Here is a 21,557-nt window from a genome sequence, read left to right as displayed (position 1 = left end):
ATTCTTTACAGTAGAGGCAGGTCTGATGAGATCATCACCAAGATTGACCGGGAAGGAGCTCATTTTATTAAGTTGCGCTTTAGTGCCAATTTGCAGGAGTTCAGTTTTGCTGCAATTTAATTTTAAAGAGTTCTGCTCCATCCAGGTTTTAATTTCACTGAGGCAGGTTGTGAGCTGAGAAAGCTCTGATGAAGTTCCACTTTTAACATTGAAGTAGAGTTGAGTATCATTTGCATAAAGAGGATAGCCCAGTCCATAGCTACAAAAAATATGGCCAAGGGGACGCATATAAATAGAGAAGAGAAGAGGGCCTAGGACAGAGCCCTGAGGAGCTCCTTGTGTGACTGGCACTGAGCTGGACCTGCTGTTGACTATCAGTCAGATAGGACTTGAACCACTGGAGGGCAGTGCCAGAGATACCCACTGGCATGTTCTCCGTTCTGGACAGTAGAATGTCATGTCTGACAGAAGAGAGGAGAGGAAGGTAACGTGAATGAAGTAACGGTACGTTTTTCTTTATAGAAATTTTAACAGGGAGTGTTGTGCCCTCTCTCATGTGTTACTTGGGAGCTGGGGTCATTTATATATTTTTTTTTAAATCTTGCTTTTGAGATGATTTTCCAGGTGGTCCCACACTATTGTAGCTGCAGCATTTCACATTCAGTGTCGACCCCGCTTATCACTGACAGAATACAAACTGAACTCCACAGAATACTAAGAGGTAAAGCTTTGAAACAAATCCAAATGTTGCTCATACGTGTACATCTCACACTAATGTGCTTTTGCTGAAAGCAGGAAAACAAGCTTCAGATATTTAAACAAGGAGGTCAATTTAAAGGGAAAAGGCGGAGCGTCTGTGTCCACCCCAGTACGTTGTTGGTGGTCTCCATCTCTGCCTCTCGATGTTTTTAACCCCCAGACACTGAGACTCTTGACGATTCTCTGCAGGGTTTGATCTTTAATGAAAAGACGCCAGCTCAGAGTTACAGTGGATGAGTGAAATGGAGAGTTTTGAAAACACAGACACGACTCATGGAGCTCCAGGAGTCCTGCTCATTACATTTGCACAGCTGCTTTACACTTGTATGTTACATTTATTAACAATTTCAGCTCAACATCGGTCAAAACAGATGGTTTTTTTTTTTTTTTTGGACTTTCATATTTTCCATTGCTGACCTTGGGGTGTAAATGAATGGCTAGCTTAGAAGACACTTCCTCCTCCCTGAACTTTAGAATCACTGATGCAGGTCGCACTTCTGTTTCAGGAACTGACCTCATTACTGCTCTCGCTTTGGGCTACTGGACTGAAGCCTTGGCCAGCTCAAAGGTCACTTCCATGTCCTGCATTACCAGCAGATGATGGCCTACATCCATACCTCCTTCACCCATGTCAGCCCGTATCAAGTAGAACTTGGTTCAGGGACTCTTCTACCAGAGTCACTTTGTGCTCTGCACCCTAACACAGAAAGTCCTAAAATATAGAATGTCTTGAATAGTAGGAATAAAATAAATAATACAATTAAAGCAAGCATTGGCACAGGAGAGACATGCCCATCATTCTATAACAAGCCCTCGTGGTTGAGAGTGTCCATTCCTGATTGCTATACATTAAGACGATCGAGCCTCTGGCCCTCGCTCCCTTGATTAACAGCAGAGTCGCAGATTCAGACTTCACACCACACCTGAAAGACAACATAAAACTCTGACTGTCTGCACATCATCCCACAGTCAATGGTAGCGTCTCCAGCCGCCGCTTTGGGGCTGTTCTATCATAATACGATATCCTGCCCATTTGCAGCATGTGTGGGTATTAGGGCTGTGCCAGTTCTCAGTTAAATGGGCAACTGCAGTGACTTGCCTTTCTGATGACAAAACCAAAGCCTTTCTTTAGGTGCAGTCGCATGAAGTGTATCGACTGTTCTATTCATGTCTGTCTCTCTCCCTCTCCAGCGGAATGATGGTGTTGACATTTAGTATGTTAAATTATCAGAAGACATTTCAAATACAGTGCACTTTACACAATTTTTGAAAATGAAAAAGCACTGCCTTATATACAAAACTAGCTGAAATACCTGCCGTTGGCTAGGAGGAAAATAAAGGTTTTTTGTTTGAGAAAATATAATTAAAAAAAAAAACACAACTTTACAAATAAAACTAAATTAAAACAATGAAGACTGACTAATGTGCTTGTCTTGCGGTCTTGTATGTATGTTATCATTCACCAGACGCTTGGACTGGCCAACAGGGTGCTACTCAAACATAAAGAATGCTGGCAGTCACCTCCAGTTCGCCCTCTGATGGTCATTCTAAGTGTCAACTGGTCTAAAAAAAAAAAAAAAAAAACTAAGAAATTTCACACTTGGACCACAAAATTTTTAAAACCGTTTCTTAGCTAACAGCTGTGGGCCAAGGGTAACCTACATTCAAATTTCAAGTCCCAAATCCTCATGGCTCGGAGATTCATTGATGAGTGAGTCAGTGGTATTTGGCTTTATATATATATATATATATATATATATATATATATATATATATATATATATATATATATATATATATATATATATATATATATATATATATATATATATATATATATATATATATATATATATATAGTGGAACCTCAGTATATGTCCTTAATCCGTTCCAGACCATGTGACGTATACCAAACAGGACATATACCAAACTAATTTTCCCATAAGAAATAATGGGAAAATGATTAATCCGTTCCCATGAAAACAAAAAATCCTATTGCTATTGGCATATTATACATTGATGGGGTTGTATAAAATAATTTAAACACTGCTTAATACTAAAATACATAAATACAAAAGCAATTAGATGAAATAAATGAAAATTTTACCTCACTTTACTTTTTAATAACATCTTTGTTTTTACAATCGTAGATACCGTGTTCTCGGCAAACGGTATGCAACAGCCATGTCCCGGATCGCATGCCACCTTCATACTTTTCAACAATCAATTCAAATTTGCATGAAAAAACACAAAATCACGCGTTGTGCGATGCAGGTTTGCTGTATGCTCCCATCTGCTGCCGGGAGCCCTTGAATCCCTACACCGGTAATGTGCCTCACTGCTAACCTCATCGGTAACAACAAAGCAAGGGGATGGTGAAAAGTGCAAAGTGCTTTTATTAAAACAATTAACAAAACAAGGTGTTCAAATTAAAGTGCAGTCTCCAAAGTTCCAATAATGAGGTTAAAAATAATAGAAAATAGTCTTCTTAAAAACGACAAAGTAAAAAGCAGGAAGCATTCTTTAAAAAAAAAAAACCAAAAAAAAAAAAACCCAAGAAGCCCTACTTGCAGCTGACCTGCGCTCTGCCTGCTTCTGCCACTTAATCCATGCGCGCTCTCACTTGCTCTCTCTCTCTCACATCCGTTCTTTCTATTTACTCCCCTTCAAGCCAACTCGCGCTTCTGTTTATCAAGATAAGCAACCCCAGGAACAATCATGAAAGCGGACGGTCCCTCACAAGTGCACTTTGGTGAGAAACGCCCACATCGCTAATCGCCCTGACAACCTTCAGCCACATAACCACCACGCCCCCTCACCAAGCTGCGAGCACGTTGATTATTTATTTTAAAGCTGGACTTTGACAGGAGCTGTGGACCCGCTATATCACACACGTGAAAGTTCACAGAGAGTTATAGCGCGGGTTGTTCACCGAATGCTAGCAACTGCCGCACTAACGCTAGTGGGCAGTCGTGGCTTTGTCTCGAGAGAGGTAAACAAGGTTAGCACGCGAGTCGTATTCCAAGCAAAATTTTGTGTGTCCAAACAGGACGTATACCAAGTTGGACTTATTCCAAAGCAGACGTATACCGAGGTACCACTGTGTGTGTGTGTGTGAGAGAGCCCATCTTAAAATATAAAAACATTAATGTACTGCTCTAAATTTACTTTGACAGGTTACTTCAACTGAAATATTTTCCTCTTTTACTCCTCTGATAGCCACACCCGACAGCTTAACGGCTCTGCAAAACATTTGAACCACCAGGGTGCATCTCCCACAACTGCATCCTTCAAGCTACCTAAGGAGAGATGATAATCATCAGAGTAGTAAAATGGAAACAACAAGTCACTTAATTGTTCTTAAAATAAACTGAAGAGGAAGTGAGCTCCATAAGCAACACGAGCCGTTACACGCAGTGAGCGAGTTTGTGCTCCTTATTCACATACCACTAAAAACAACTTCACAGCTTCATTATCTGCAGACAAGGACTTAATAAAACTGTAAAAGTCAGAGGACTACTGAATACACTTTAAAACAAGTCTGCACTATGTTGCTGTTTGCATAGTCAGTTTTGACAAGTTCTTTATTATCTTATTTTTATTACTAACAGTAGTATTCTGTCAAAATGTTTATTTTTGATGTAAAACTAATAACGCAAGTGTCTTACAAAAACCTGTGTTAACAATCTGACCAATGATGGTGGTGATTTTACACGAGAATAGCCGAGCAGGCAGCGTCAGTAACGGGCAGAGCTCTGTAATGTTTATCTACACGTGTAAAAGTAACTCTTCTTCTGTCATCACAGTGACAATGATTAATTCAAGTTGTGGCAGTTTAAAATTTTAATATAACTGGATTCTTAAATCAGTTACCCTGAAATTCTGTTCTGAAGTCATTTGAGGTTGCTGTGTACACCTGAACGTTATAAAATTTACTCGAGTGCCAGCACATTGCATTGCATCTGCAGTCAGATAAACAACCAGGCTATGACTGGACCATAAACAAATCAATAAACAAAAAAACAAACACTAAATCGATATTTTGAATCTTCTCCAGAGGCACAGTTCTTTTTGTTTTTCCACACACGTTAGGTATTTTACACCTGTACAGAAAGAAGGCAAACACACAGGAGAAAGAACACAGTAAAGGAACATCCAAATTACAAGACAGCCGTCACCACTGGGCTGCACGCCATGGATATTCAGCACATAACATTGTGTTGTACTGTGCTTAAGATAAATTTAGTGCTTAGTCTTAAGGCAAAAAAATTAATTTGCGTTTTTTTTTTTTGGTTTCATCAAATCACCACATTTTCCATTTTTGTCAAAATGTGTGATTTCGATGACCTTTTCCCCCGAACATATTGGGATCTTGGCACCTCATTACATTCACCCCTCCAGATTCACAAATTTCACAGTTGCAGCTTCAGCTTTTTGCAAGTTGTCTATGAACAATTTAAGGGGAATGTTGTTATAGTTTGCCAAAAGATCTCAAACTCACCAATGATGCACAAGTCAAATGTTTAAACAAAACTGAATATTTGAATCACAAAAAAAAAAAAATTGTATAAATGTGTTATTTAAAATGTGTAAGTGCTTACTGCAATCTTTAAAAGTTATATTTGAGGCGGTGCAGCATAGTTCTTAAATACATCCATCTGAAAATCTATGAACACTAAATAAACAAACATTTTCAACCCTAGGATACCACTGAGAAGCAGCAAATTGCCTGGTTTGGCAGGTCGTGGCGTTTGCGTTGGTTGTTGTGGCACTTCGTGTTTTTTTTTTTTTTCCTCCCACTTGCTACAAACAGCAGCAGCACATTGATTAATGAAAACAAGAAGATGCACCAGACTGACTATGACCTTCGTTTGGCCAGCTTGGCAAGTGAAAGTGGACAGCCGGTATCTGACGTCATGCTGCAAGGTGAACAGAAATCTCAGTAGATGACATCTGCGGAGATTTAGAAACCATTTCACCCTTTGTTGTCGACAACCTCCATGAAAGAGTTAACTGACAATCGCTACACAGAATCTACTGTGATAAAAATGATTCGTCTAGATGTAGGGTTCCTTAAGTTTGGTCCTGGACGATTACAGCACTTGCTTGCAGGTTTTTGTTCCAACCCAATTCCTTAATTAGAAGTCAATCATGGGTGCCAGCAGAACGTGTTATTTAATTCAATGGCTTTCATTCTGCCACATCAGGTCATTCATCCATTTCCAAAGATCCAAGCAACTTGTGAGCCAGCACAGATGAATTGTTCATTTTTTCCTTCTCTTTCTTTCTAAATATTTTATCCAAATAGATACTATATGATGAACACATACAGAGGCGTTATTTTGGAGTTTGCTCCTTGGTTACTTTCATCTGTCGCATAAGCAATTAAAATCTGAGAATACAGCGGTTTACGACTAAAGAAAGCAATTAACTTTCATTTTAGTTAAGGGAAAAAAAAAAAAAAAAGTGTTGCTTAAACAATAATTGGCTTCACCAGTCATAACTGGCTTCTAATTAACTAATCTGATTGGACAAAAATAATTAGATTTACAAGTACTTACCATAATGCCATTGTTAAGCATGTCTAGCAGCAACTTTAGAAATGTTTTAAACTCTGTGTTCTGTAACACTGTACGTCTTATATATAAACGTATACATGTGGAAGTGTGTGTGTGTGTGTGTGTGTGTGTGTCTGCCTGTCTGGCCCAGAAGTGCAAGGCTACAGCAATGAAGCTGAACGAAAGAGACTCCATCGCCAAAATGAAACCGCTGACGAAAGACAAACCTGCTTAGCCACTAATACACAAGCGAGGCGAGCACATCGGCAAAACGAAACCACCGAGGAGAGAGAAACTCGCTTTGTCTCTGATAGACAAGGGGGCCGAAGACGTCCACAAAACATACCCACCGACTCTGCATTTCCATTTTTTTTTCTGACGATTTCAATAGTTTCTAGAAGCCCGGGCTTACACAGCTAGTATGTTATAATTTAGTAAACCAGCTACAGTTCTTCAAGTACTCCACAAAAAAAAAAAAAAATCCAAGTCCCCAAAGGTGCTTATATTTAATAGTACAGTGTTTTACGATTCCGCACAACCCTTAAACTGGCTTAGAAAGTGGTATGGTGTGGGATGTTGGAGAACAACTAAGAAAGTAAAAACCCAAATAATAATAATAAACTTTTCACCTGCTTATCCTCTTCAGTGTGTGCTGGATAATCTTTTGCTTTATTAATCCAAAACAGGGCTTCATTTTTGTTATTCAGCATCATATAGGACTTCCCAAGCATCAGTAAGTTTTTACTGTAAAAGTTAGAGTCAACTGTAGAAAAATAGAGAAAAGAAAATAATAAAATAAGCCTTCAAGCCAACAAAATTACAATACACTGCACTCAACCCATTTAAATGGATAACCTAATTAAACCACTCTAGTAGCAAGAGACTTATTTTCCACAATTATTTTGAAAAGATTTGTTTTTACGTATGGTAGCATGGAAAGGTTCATTTCCATTTCATTAATCTACTATCTGGGAACCCAAAATACACAGCACACTCTCAGGTATCGGTTTGTCCTAACCGTCTAACTTGGCGACTTCAGACAACCAATGACTTCTCATTAAAATGAAAAAGAAAAAAAAAATGCAATTATTGCAAATTAGAATCCATTTATTTGGCATGCTGAATGCCACGAGTATGTGTATTTTTTGGTAAAACTCGGTTCTCCACTGTGTCCTGGGTGGAGTGGTGGCTCTGAGGCTAGGGAACTGCACTAGCAATTGGAAGGTTGCTGGTTCGAATCCCGTAAAATGTCAAAAGGGACTCTGCTCTGTTGGGCCCTTGAGCAAGGCCCTTAACCTGCAATTGCTTCATCCTGGATATGACATTCATCTGCATCCAGCCCCGCGTGTAAGCCCTCCAACCTGCAGGGGGTGGGTGGCAGAATTGGCACCCCAGCCACCATGAAAAACCTCACACTGGTTCCACTCCATCTGAACTGGTGTGGTGTTGAGGCGTCACTCGTACATGGCTGCACTCGGGTCCTAATCTGGGATCCTGAGTTGGTTTGTCATGTGGTGGGTGCGGCGATGCGCAATATCAGTGTGGGCTCCTAACCGGTCTTCTTACTCACTTTCAGGTTTTGATATGCTGACATTACACTTAAAACAGGCAGTGATGAAGGCTTTTTACTGGCAGTTGTGAGAACTAACAGAATACGCTTTACTCGATTAGTATACAGACTTAAATAAACTTTCAGTATGTATTGTCAAAACACATAGTAGGAGCAAACATTCATTTTTGGTAGACTTCATGCAACAAATGCTTAAAAGACAAAAATCCCATAGAATTGAAAACTGACCTTAAATGCTACAACAAAGACATTTTTTTAAGAGACATGCAGAAGACTGGCACTTCAAGAATGGGTAGACTTGAATGAGTGCCCATGTTAAAAAATAAAAAAGGCACAAAAAATAAATCTCACTTCTGGAGGAAGGAAATAGTGGTGGCTTCAGTGTAAAAAGTTTAAAAAAAGACAAAGGTTGCCCGCTTGTACACTCTGTCTTATGTAACTAAGTGTGCGAAACACCTGCTTTTAAGTAGTACAGTGCAATGCAGCCTCTTAGCTCTGCAATTGTTTGAGATCCATCTGAAACTAACATAGATTGGGTTTTAGGATTAGAAATGAGGACATTAGAGAGTCGGCTCAAGTTGGATAGAGATTGCGTTGATTTGGACTTGTGGAGAGGAGAGATGCTGGGTATATTGGGAGAAGGGTGCTAAGGATAGAGGTGCCAGGGAAGAGGAAGGCCTAAGAGAAGGTTTATGGATGTGGTGAGAGAGGACATGCAGGTGATGGATGTGACAGAGTAAGATGACGAGGACAGGAAGATATGGAAGATGATGATCTGCTGTGGCGACCCCTAACGGGAGCAGCCGAAAGATGAGGATATTGGGTTTTAAAAAAAATAAAAGTAAAACAGAAATAAAAGAAGTCTAACTAAACTGAAATAAACCTTATTTATCAAAAAAAAAATACGAAAAACTAACAAACAATAAAACTAAAATAACCTTGCTCAGAAGTGATGTCATCTATTATTGATAAAGGGAGAGTTTGTTTTCTCATCCACAAAGTCTGCTTTCCAAAAATGTCTGTGCTCAGTGAGCATATGTGGGTTTTCAAGACTCTTTCAGATGTAACCACACTTGAAATCACTGCGGCTTAAAGGAGGACCGGTTAACTCCTGAGTGCGTTTTCTTTGTATTTTTTTTTATTTCAGTCTGTGTTTTTCAAAAAGACAACATCTGAACAGGCACAAGGCTCATACTGGACTTTGAATGAACTGAATGTGAAACGGCCATTTGCCATTCACACCATTTCACTTTCCTCCTCTTTGTTTGCAAGAGGGGCTTCTCAATGTTTGGATAACTGAAATCCCCTCCATGATCACCACACCTTAAATTACATGACATGTGTTGTCTAATCTGATTAAATATGCGGAGGTTGGCAAATTCCAATTACTAAAGCTCTTGACCGCTTTCCTACTAGCCTAACGTACAGTGGCTTGATTTTTGCATTGATACTCCGAGCCGGATTATTTTACATGTCGTGCCACTCCTCCATTTCCTTTGCTCATCGACCTTTCCTAAAAGGAAGCATTACATCCTGTAAAGTGAAGTGCTCAAGCTGCAGGATTTATTAATGGAATTCTCTTTGCTTTTACAAGTCAGGGCACATATAATCAAATTAATGACAGAAATTCATTTCAGGTTACCAAAAATGCTCACAAGCATTTACATGACAAAATTATTATTATTTTTTTTTTTTTTAATAATATGATCAGATTATTAGCTTCCTCTCTAGTTAGTATTGTGAACATCCCTAAAGTTCTCTTTTAACAAAAGTAGCTCTATGGATCAGCGTATGTTCCCAACATCTTCCTCCTCCTTACCATCCTCTGCTTTCAGGAAATAGGTTAAGGCCTGTAAAAGAAAAGAAAAATGTATTTTTAAGTCTGCATCATTTTCCTGATTGTATCGTATCAGCTAAACATACTGGTATATAAGCACAGCTCCCTGGTGACTCATTTTAGGCTGTAAAAGGTCGTCAGTTCAAATTATCAGCAACTCACTGTGACCCTGAGTAAGCTAATTCATCCACCAGCTTTAAGGTTATGGAGCTATGGAGACAACCTTACTTACCTTAACCCACATTCCATTTACAAATCAGTCAAATAAGAGAATATTAAATTGATCAGTAAAAATTCAAAAATAAAATTAGACTATAATCAAGGTAGAGCCTTATAAACTACTACTACTACTACTGCTGCTAATAGATTTAATTTTTTTTTTTTTTAAGTTTATATTCATAAATTATTGTAAGCAGCCCTCAAAATGTGGCAATTGAAGACGGGGACAACATCATAAATATATACACACACACACACACACAACTTTGAAGAATAACAGATGGCAATGGGCACATCTCTGCATTACGGCCTTTGATTCTGCCACTGGACTTAAATGTATTGGTGACACAAAGTAGTAATTCTTGCCAACACTTAAGCCGGTGGAACACTACATGACTTGCTGTCAGAGGTGATGTCACATTTAATGACTGCAGGTACTGAATCTTGCAGATATGTGATTACATGACTAAGAATAGCAGGGAATGACAAATTACACAACTAACTCCATGATGACTTTTCAGCACAGCATCAAATTTATAAAGTACTAGCAAAATACCCGCGCTTCGCAGCGGAGAAGTAGTGTGTTAAAGAAGCAATGAAAAAGAGATATATATATATACACACACACAGCTATTTCGTATCAGTGCAATACGCTGTTTGTTCAAACGGTTGACTCCCGCTCTTACGTGCAATAACAAATCAAATCATTCAGTTGTCTTTGCTCACATGTCATTTTAGAGCTGGACGCCTGGCATCTTTTTTTGGCCACAAGTTCGTTTCTGTTTGGTGTGAGGTTCTGTGTTGTGGAGATTCTCAGGATGGATTGCAGGTGCTCATCAGTGAGGCGACTCCTGTGTGCTGTTTTGTTAGTCTTTATCACTGAGAAGAGCTTCTCACACAGATATGTGCTACCAAACATGCACAAGGTTCGAGCCGCATGTAGACGGACATTTTTGTTCTTCAAAGTCACCAAAGCGCCGTGCAAACTCAGTGCGCAATAACTCTAGCTTCGCAATAACTTGCAGCATCATAAGGTAGACTTGATTAACGCGGTAACTGTTCGGCAAGGCAGCTGAAGCGCTGCATTATGGGTTCTGTAGTTTATTGTGTTACCAGCGCTTCATATACCCGGGCCATTAATAACAATAATACAGTATATAAAATGATGTCGCGGGCCGGATATAATTACGCGGGCGGATGTGGCCCTGACCCTTGAGTTTGACACATATGGACTAAATAGAACTTGAAAAGATATATTTTTCAAATGTGATCGCAATTCAGATAGAGTTGACGCAAGACTACAGCCTGCATGCCTCAATGAGTCATCCTCCCTCGCTCTTACTTTTTACCGTTCATCTAATGAATACACTGAGTATGGCTTTACCAAAACAATCATTGATGGCGAATAAAGTATCCATTATTCGAGTATGTAGAGCGGGATATATATATATATATATAAATATATATACACACACACACACACACACACACATACATATACATATATATACCCGCGTATCGCAGCGGAGAAGTAGTGTGTTAAAAAAGGTAGAAAAAGAAAAGGGAACATTTTAAAAATAACGTAACATGACTGTCAATATACAGTATTTGTTTTGTGAGTGTTACTGAGTGTTGCTGTCATCAAGGATTTGATTATCATTATTTCTTTCAATCAGGTTCGTATTTGTAGGATGTGTTGTGTTCAAGTTACATTCCGTGTTTGTCAATCGTTGTAAAGATGACAGGTTTCATTCATCGATTCGTTTCTTACTGCATCAATAAACAGCTCGTCTTCTTCTTTATCTGAGACCTGACACACTGCATGCACGGGTTTTTTTTTTACACTGTCTTCCTTTAGCGGGACATTGACTTTTCCACCGTGTGCTTTGTTTCCAAAGTAGCTGCATTTATGAATATGCTTATCAGGCGCTTCATATTTTTGCTGCCTTTTCAATTGTGTAATTCGGTTTTGTTCAGCTCTTTGGAACTGTTGCTTTTATCTGTGCTCTCGTCAGTTCACGTGAGCGCTTCGGTGTACATGCATCGAAGGTTCCCAGCTGTGCTGGTGCCATCTCGTGCTATGTCCATAGCTTTATTTAATGTTACCATAGTCCTGGCACTTAAAACTTTCTCTCGCAGTTTCGCTGAGTTTGTGTCAAACACCACCCTGACCATCTCATCTTCCTCTCCATAAGCACAGTCCTTCACCCGTGAATATTTACCCGTGGCAGTTTGCTATTGGATTGCCGCTGACGGACGGCCTTATATGGGCAGGCACTAAATTACAAACGCCAGCGGCAGCCTGTCTATGAACTAAATTTAAAGTGTAGGTTTACATCGTGCTTTGTTTCTGAAGTAGCAGAACTCATGAATATGGTTGTATATGTCACTCGCTCGCTTCTTATTGTTTCGCTGCCTTCTCAATTATATAATGCATGTTTTCTTGGCGCTTTTTGAGGTCTTCCTGGTTTCTATGTACTGCGTGATTACGTGGAAGGCGTGATGATGTCACACGAAACTCCGCCCCCACGGCGTTGAAGCTCATCTCCATTACAGTAAATGGAGAAAAACTGCTTCCAGTTATGACCATTACGCGTAGAATTTCGATATAAAACCTGCCCAACTTTTGTAAGGAAGCTGTAAGGAATGAACCTGCCAAATTTCAGCCTTCCACCTACACGGGAAGTTGCGGAGAATTAGTGATGAGTCAGTGAGTGAGTGAGTGAGGACTTTGCCTTTTATTAGTATAGATCACAAACTCACTGCATTCTAAAAGCCATTTAACCATGCTGCCCAACAGTGCCTGTACCAAGTCTTTCCAGGCCTGTTCATCCTGAATCTTGGCCCTTTTAATGACCTTTTCAAATCTGTCACTGAACAACAAACCTGAGACATCAGACAGACAAGCCCTTCTCCTGTCTGTGCTTTCTAGTACAGTGATCCCTCGCTATATCGCGCTTCGACTTTCGCGGCTTCACTCTATCGCGGATTTTAAATGTAAGCATATCTAAAATATATATCACGGATTTTTCGCTGGTTTGCGGATTTCTGCGGACAGTGGGTCTTTTAATTTATAGTACATGCTTCCTCAGTTGCTTTGCCCAGTTGATTTCATACAAGGGACGCTATTGCAAGATGGCTGAGAAGCTACCCAATCAGAGCACGTATTGCATATTAAATAAAACTCCTCAATGATATACGATATGCTTCCCGTGCGGCGCTTCACATACTTGAAAGCCCAATCAGCACATATTGATTTTTGATTGTTTGCTTGTCTCTGCCTCTCTCTCTCTCTCTCTCTGACATTCTCTGCTCCTGACGGAGGGGGTGTGAGCAGAGGGGCTGTTTGCCTAGAGGATATGGACGCTCCTCTAAAAAATGCTGAAAGAATACCTTCACATTGCTGCCTTCCTTGTAGCTGCTTTGTCCAGCGGTGCCTCGCATACTTAAAAGCTCAAAAAGCCCGATTGATTTTTGATTGTTTGCTTTTCTCTCTCTGACAATCTCTGCTCCTGACACACACTTTGAAGAGGAAGATATGTTTGCATTCTTTTAATTGTGCGACGGAACCGTCATCTCTGTCTTGTCACGGAGCACAGTTTAAACATTTGACTAAAGGGTGTTATTTCATGTCTAGAGGGCTCGAATAATGTTAGAAAATGTATCTAGAAGGTCGTAAACAGGTTTTCTATGCTCTAACTGCAAAAATATTCGATTTATAAATAAAGAATCCTACTTCGCGGAAATTCATGTATCGCGGCAGAGTCTGGAATGGATTAACCGCGATAAACGAGGGTTGACTGTACACCAGTTTTACATTTTGCTTCTTTCTGCACTGTATGAATTATGCTTCCAGGTGAGCACTAAATGTCAGCTCCCACACATACACACAAGCTTTCCCTACAACTTATTTCATCAAATTCAAACCAGGTTGATTTTGTCAAGTTACAGACTATTCTGACTGAATCACTGGAAAGGTCAAACTACCCGAGTTTGCAGGAACAAGTCATGACAGCTTCCAACTTGCTAAGAATAAGGATATTAAGTCTGTGATTAAACATCGTTGGAAATGTTGTGTAGCACTATGGTATGTTTAACAGTTAAATGACACAGATGTGCGACTAGGAGTTGTCTTACACAGCGTAAAGTGCTATAAATGTAAAACATACTTTAACAGATGAGCATGGCACTGTCAGACCTAAACATTAGCATGGTGAATTATTCACGTATTGAAGTGACTTTAGCTGCAGGTGGAAGTCCCATTTTACTTTATGGTGCCAAGCAGAGTTGTGTTGCAGTGCAGCAGTCTATTAGCCAGTGAAAGCGCTGTGAAGAAGCTGTCTGTTGCTACGGTCCTGCCTTTGTCCAGTCTGTTAGTGGTCACAGGACATCATATCTTTGATTGCCGGTACAACAAATAGCTCTTATGAAAAGAATGGAGATAAATGCCATCAACTCAGAGAGGGAGAGGCAAGTTTGTTGTACCAGGTGAATGTCACTGAGAGAATAAAACTGACTAATAAAAAAAAACCAAGCGCCAACTTTTACAAGCAGCCAAAATTTACACCGGGTATTACATCCATCCATCCATCCTCTTCCGCTTATCCAAGGTCGGGTCATGGGGGCAGCAGCTTGAGCAGAGATGCCCAGACTTCCCTCTCTTCGGCCACTTCTAGCTCTTACGGGGGAATCCCGAGGTGTTCCACCGGGTATTACAGACTCAGATCAAACATATGTTTTTATTATAGTGATAATAACTCAAAACGTGGAGCGCCCAGTCTCAAACTCAGTACCTTTGAGTTATACGACAGCAGTTCTTACCTTCACATCATTCAAGAATACTTATCAACTTCCTGTCGATTGACATTTGAGCTTGAGTTTCTAACTCATTGACAGCCACAAGTACATTCTTTTTTTTTTTTTCTTTGGTTATTTTCTTGAATAAAAGAGCACGTTTATTTGATATTTAGACTTCACACATTATACACTTCACGTCATTATTAGTATAACATGGAAAAAGTTTCTGCTTTAGGTATGTGTTCAGCATTTCTTGCCATCTTTGTAGACATGGAACACACAAGAAATGCATGCATTCCTAACAACGATATGCTGTTTTATTTACCCTCTACAACTCCAGGCAACTCACACACAGATGAAAAGCCTTGGCTTGAGCTGGGAGCACTATATGCCCAAGTTGGGCTCCATCAAGGGTAGGGATGGGTGGAAGAGCAGGCTGCTTGACGCTTGTGCGGACAGACACATTTACAAAACAAAAGATGTTGATGGAGAGGTGCAAAGGGATTTAAGGTGGGCCAGGTTTATGATTTTTTTTCGTAGGCTTCAAGGATTCTAGTGTTAAGCAATAATAAAGCAACTATACAGAACTCCAAACCATGAAATGGTGTGCAAGACTGATCACTGACCTATAAGTTATAGGATAATGTCTAAAAGTTACACTTTATATAAAACAAAAAAACTGTTCCTTACCCAGTGTTTGTCATGATGGCAGAGAAAGACTCTTAATCTCAGGTTTTTGTGGAGATGTGCGTTTGATACTATGGGATATTCAGTATGGGCCAACACTGAGCAGCACCTTGCTAAAAAGGTGAGTTTAAAAACTGATTAGCAGTTCTAGGTTCTTCCTCACAAGATGTAGCAGGTGAAATCCCTTAATTCTTTAAATATTATTGTTTGTATTTAAATAATTGTAATAAAAGGTCCCCTAAAATCAATAGCTGTACAACTCAGCTCTGCAACTTCCAAAGACAGCTGTCAGCCGTTTGCACAGTAATGTAAAGCTGTATGAAGATTAAATGAGAAGAGTCACAGACACATAGCTAAGCTTTGGCCATCAGCGCACAGGCTTACCTCACCACTACTTAGCACAGTTTCAAAATTTCCAAAATATCACAAGCTTGTTGCATTTTGACAGCCAATTAGTGTACTGCCCGAGAGTTTATTAATGGCAGTACAAATGTGTTCCAGGTATGGAATCTTTAGTGACAATCTCTGCCCTTCTCTTTCCATGTTGTCAAGGTACGACAAACACAAGACAGACCAACAAGTCTCTTGGAATCATGGGAATGTGCAGTGACTCGCCACAACTTGCTAAGATTAAGTAAATGAAGTCTACAAATAAAGTCATGTAGTGTTATGGGGGCTTAAATGGTTAAATCAGTTCCAGCATCCATCTGTAATGACGTGTATGTGTAAAATAACAAATCTAGAAAAGTTGTCATTATTTCAAGTTCCTCTGAATGCTGGCAGCATACTGCTGTTTCTCAGCTTTTCAGGTCTACCCGGTCATTTTTAGTAGACTTAATTGTTTGCCCCAGCAAGTTTCATTAAAAGTTTTCACAGGTCATGATTTTCTAACAGTCAAAAAATTTCACATTTTAAGATACCTCTTCAAATGTAGATGTTGGAGGAGTTGCAAAAAGCACAGCAGCAATTTTACGTTGATACCAGGGCAGTTCTGCAAATGCAAAGCACCTGAAAAATAAGAACAAGTTGAGATGCAACCATAGTTTGGAGTTTCATTTGTTGAACTTGACTGTAGCTTTTCTACTAGTCTTTATTTAACACATACACACAAAAACTATATTCATACACATTTTTATATACACACCCACAGGACAGTAGTGTACAATAATGTTTTTCTTAAAGAATTATAAACAGCTGAAACACTGGGTCAAAGTTTTAGCTAGAGTCACAAACGTTAGTCTGTGCTAGGAGTTAAAATGGCCTCCCGCATGATCTTAATCTAAAATTAACAAATACTGTCACATTTTTTCCATATTAAGGCAATTAATGATGAATTCTACATATGGTCAATAGCTTTTTTTTTTTAATCTAAATCTAACACTAGACATGTATATAACGTTGGTTTATTGTCTCATTTATTGTTCTAGTGAAGGGAAAAAATATTTATGATGCAGAAACAGATGGAAAATGTTGGAATCTCTGTCACACATAAGAATATAGTATTAAACCTTGTGTTCTGAAAAGTTAGTGCTCACTAGATAGATAGATGTATAGATAAAAGTGAAAGGCACTAAATAATAGATAGATAGATAGATAGATAGATAGATAGATAGATAGATACTTTATTAATCCCAAGGGGAAATTCACATTTAAATATGAATGTCAATATATATGTCAATATGTCAATAACTTCATACCATTTAAAAAGGAAGACTAATTTTTATACCACATCATGCTAAAACAAACTATATTTTGAGTGAAGAGCAAGAACCAGTTCTAACTATTATGGCAATGTGTCCTTCAAATAATTTCGAAGGCACATTAAAGTGTGGCTATGCAGTTCATATGTAAAAGGGGACACTTTGAAAAAAATCCCAGTACAAATTTTGAGTAGCCACTTTCGAAAATGTAGGCTATTACCATAGTCTACTAATAATTGAATTTAGTTTTGCCATGTCAAGAACGTGTACATAAGTGAAGAATGCTCTGGAGGCTGACCTGGCAACACCCCAGGCCAGTCTCTAGAATTTCCTGGGTTAAGATTTATGTGAGCAAAGCCAGAAAATCATCCGGTAAAGAATGCAATATGTCGGTGTGCTCTGTTACATGGTGTCTAAGTCAATTATAAGACTCTGACGATGACTAAGGTAACCTACACAAGTAGCCATTAAAGTATCTGGAAACTGTTCCGACTTTAAATTTAAAGGGGCCAATCTATGGCCACCTGTTTGCACCTTTCAAATGCAATAATAATGCAGTTACTTCTTTGAATCCGTTCCGCTTTGTATTTACCTCACGTTTTTCAACTTCCTAGCCCATGCACTATTTATTTCTCAAATAGGTCTTTATGATCCAAGTGGATTATGTAATATAAAACCCAATCAATCATAGCAAGTGACCACTGCTGTTCAACAATATTAAGAAATATAAACTTTAATCACAGGTTAAGGAAAGGGGTTCAACAATATGCAAATGCAGTCAACCTGAGCAATTACCTCCAGGGCAACTAAAGTTTACAATGAATTTCTCCTTCTACATGTCTGGCATATCCATTCACTCTGGCGTAGTCCTCAATGCTCTCAACTAGATCAGGCCTTTAAATTAAATTGGCTTACTGGTTTCCTTGCTTAGTATGCCTGGTTTGGTCAATTAAATATTTTCTTTTTTGCTGAAGTGACTTTTGTGTGGGGGAACTTCTCTATAAAATGTTAGTTTTTTAGCAAAGAGACACTGGCATGAAGTGTTAATACCCATCATACACAGCAGCGTCCACTTCTGGTAACTATTCCATATTACTTCAGAGAAAACAAAGACTTTGATTAAGTAAAACGGTTTCCATCATAACCTTCAAGAAAAGCCTGCACTGTTCACTGCCCTTCTGAATATTAGTGAGCAGACCGGCAAATATCAAGAGTCTGTATTTAATGTTAACATCAAAACGGTAACACTAGCACTACAGGAGGTCATATCTGCTGGTGACCCCATCACACCACTATAGGAAAAAGAATCAATTGGCCTACTTGAATATAAAAGAAAACTGTACTATACACTTCTTTTCAAAAGTTTAAAAAAAGCTCACCACAGTCCAAGGATGTGGATTGACGTAGCGTCTTTTGGATTCAATTCAATAGCTCTCTAAAATAAAATTCACATTAAAATTCACTTAGTATACAAACAGACTGTGTGTGCTAAACAAAGAAACTAGAAAGTCACAAATGTGTTTCTTTGAGAAACCACCTGAAGTCTTTTTACAAAATCATCCTTCATCTCAGTGTTGTTTTCATTGGAATTACTACAAAAAGGTAGCATTTAGTAGATCTTACTGTGCCCTCTTTAGCCTGGGTTCAACTCACTTCAAGAACAAAACATAATTTTCAATTTCGAACAGACAATTTCTCCACCTTTCTTATCAATAAATGTGGAATTCACCAAGACCCCACTGTTCCCCATTCATATGCCTTGTACTCGTCTACTTTCTGCATCTCTCTGACTATTAAACGGTGATACAATGGGAAACTTTTTTTTTACCTCCTCCAGCTTGATCAGCTGGTTTGCTGCTGCTGCTACTTGTGCCGAGCTGCGTGATCTGCATGTCGTGCTTCACGTTAATCATTTAAAAGCCTGTACAGCAGCTGTCCTTTTGTCTCACTTCCTTGTCTTGCGGAATGTTAAAGTGTCTCGGAGAAAATCACGTCTCGACCCAAGATTTTTTTATTATAATAGAGAGATAAATACATCCATCCATTATCCAACCCGCTATTTCCTAACTACAGGGTCACGGGGGTCTGCTGGAGCCAATCCCAGCCAACACAGGGCACAAGGCAGGAAACAAACCCCGGGCAGGGCGCGTACACACACACACACACACACACACACACACCAAGCACACACAAGGGACAATTTAGGAGCGCCAATGCACCTAACCATCATGTCTTTGGACTGTGGGAGGAAACCCACGCGGACACGGGGAGAACATGTAAACTCCAAGCAGGGAGGACCCGGGAAGTGAAACGAGGTCTCCTAACTGCGAGGCAGCAGCGCTACCCACTGCATCATCAAAAAAAAGCCCATAACCGCTGGGTTTAGGACCTTCACAGAAAAGTTCTCCCTCCACCTTTCAATGATAACGCTACTTAAGTTCGATGTTTGCCCATTGTTAAAAAAACAATGTCCATTCCTGTCCTTTCAAGGGTTTATCAGGACCTTTAAGTGGCCATTTGAAAGTTACTCTCTTAGGACCTCACAATTTCTTCTGACACATTAGCCTTGATTATGGTCTCTGGTTCAGCTGGCACCTTTTTGGCTTGATTAGATAGATTAGATAGATGCTTATAGTTCTAATGAAGGACACCTTCTGTGCAATGTGACGGTTGGCCTTACTACTGGTGTTTACAAACAGGTCCTAGGGGTTCTGACCCTATAACCCACCAGTTATCAATTGACACAGCTCCTTCCAGCTACTCTATTCAAACTCCATGTCCTTGACATCTCAAGATACAAGAGCTCTTCCTTAAGTGAATGCCAAAAACTTATCCCTAAAAGGTGTTACATCTGCTAGGTCATTCCTAGAATATCTACATGTTCATGACTGGACTCTTGATTGATTGATTGATTGATTTAGAGCCAAAAAAAAAAAAAAAAGTGAATTCAATTGTTAATCTCTTGCTACAAAAGAAACCTTTACAAAAGCAAAAGGTCTTTGTAGTCTGTCAATTATATTATGCATTGAGCAGTTACAACAAAAAATTGGTGTTATTATATTTTTAATAACCTTAAATATAAAGAACATTTTGTTTTAGGTGGGATGCACAAGTTTAAAGTGCTAAATGAAACTTGACTCCCTAAGAATACTAAATTTATATGCAAGCAAAGAAAAAAAAAACACAAAAACACACCACTGCATAGCAATTGAAACCTTCATAAGCATAAAGAATATAAAATGATAAATGAGGAAATCCTCAAATGTTATTAGTTTAAACATTTCCTCCCTCACACTGCCCCACCAATCAAGTACAGCGTCGACTTTGATATCATTTTATTTATTTTTATATGTGTGATTAGTTTTTAACCCATTCCTTTCTTGTACCTTAAACATTAAAAAAATACAATATACATACAGTATATGGAAAGTCACCTCCAAATGAGTAATTACCCAAAAAAAAATCCAGTCTGATTAGGTTTGCTTTTCAAACTAAAAAATAAGCAATAAAACAATCTTACCAGTAAATGATCTTTCACAATAAAAGCATTCCCAATCTTTTTCCGGACTCCTTCATAGTCACCAACATCACTAATGCAAATTGCATACCACTTTAAAGAGAACAAAAGAGGAAATAAAAAAAGAAATACACAAAAAGGTTCAGTTATAATGCATGAACTCTGGGATGTCTTCAATGTCAATCTCTCCTAAAAAGAATTTCAAAATGAAGTTAGTAGTACTAGGGTGCTGTACCATGTTAGGCATTATGACTGTAGTACAAAGTCAAGCAAAATGACCCATTTTATTGGCTAACTAAAATACAATATGCAAGTTTTTGAGGCAACTCAGGCCCCTTCTTCAGGCGAGATGTCATCAAGATTGGAAGATCTTACATCTTGCCTGAAGAAGGGGCCCGAGTTGCCTCGAAAGCTTAAATATTAAAAGCTACAAATCAAAAAAAGCTAATTGCAGTTTTTCTCCTAGGAAACGGACTGCAGATAGACGTGAGGGTTCCCACTTAGAGGTGGCACCAATAAATAATTGGATAATGCTAGTAAGAGCCAATCTTACAAATTTAAAGCCTTGAATTAAACTCATATTAGTGCTTGCTTAATTTGAATAGAATATAAATTTATTTGTTAGCCATACACAATGGTATAGTCTTTCCCCTCTATAAGTTAGTATGGGATAGAACTTTCTTGCCATAAAGAAGATACAGTGTGTTAAGTCGGTTGTTATTTAGTACACAGGGACTTAAAAGACCCATTTTCAGCTTAGAAATGGGATAGGCATACAGTTTGACAGTTTTGAAATGTAACAAGATTAAAGCTTTGAACACAACTTTTCTTAACAAGAACGTTTTTTTTTTTGCTATTTCAATTTTCTCTTTTATGTGTGAACTATTTTACTTTGCATTTTAACTAAAACTTT

General features: G+C 38.8%; 1 protein-coding gene across 2 annotated transcripts in view; it reads right to left on the bottom strand.

Moving 5' to 3' along the window:
* Positions 1-21,557, bottom strand: part of rmdn1 (regulator of microtubule dynamics 1) — a 37,842-nt gene that overhangs the window by 2,129 nt on the left and 14,156 nt on the right. For both annotated transcript variants that reach the window (XM_039754298.1, XM_039754297.1), the window contains exons 5-9: positions 20,648-20,737; positions 18,507-18,562; positions 16,348-16,435; positions 9,707-9,737; positions 6,947-7,080 (exon numbers count right to left, since the gene is read on the bottom strand). In XM_039754298.1, coding sequence (XP_039610232.1) covers positions 6,947-7,080; positions 9,707-9,737; positions 16,348-16,435; positions 18,507-18,562; positions 20,648-20,737 — 399 coding nt within the window. The remainder of the gene's footprint in view (positions 1-6,946; positions 7,081-9,706; positions 9,738-16,347; positions 16,436-18,506; positions 18,563-20,647; positions 20,738-21,557) is intronic.

This window comes from Polypterus senegalus, chromosome 5, assembly GCF_016835505.1.
Source record: "Polypterus senegalus isolate Bchr_013 chromosome 5, ASM1683550v1, whole genome shotgun sequence".
Taxonomy (NCBI): Eukaryota; Metazoa; Chordata; class Cladistia; order Polypteriformes; family Polypteridae; genus Polypterus; species Polypterus senegalus.
This window is presented reverse-complemented; position numbering and strand designations above follow the sequence as displayed.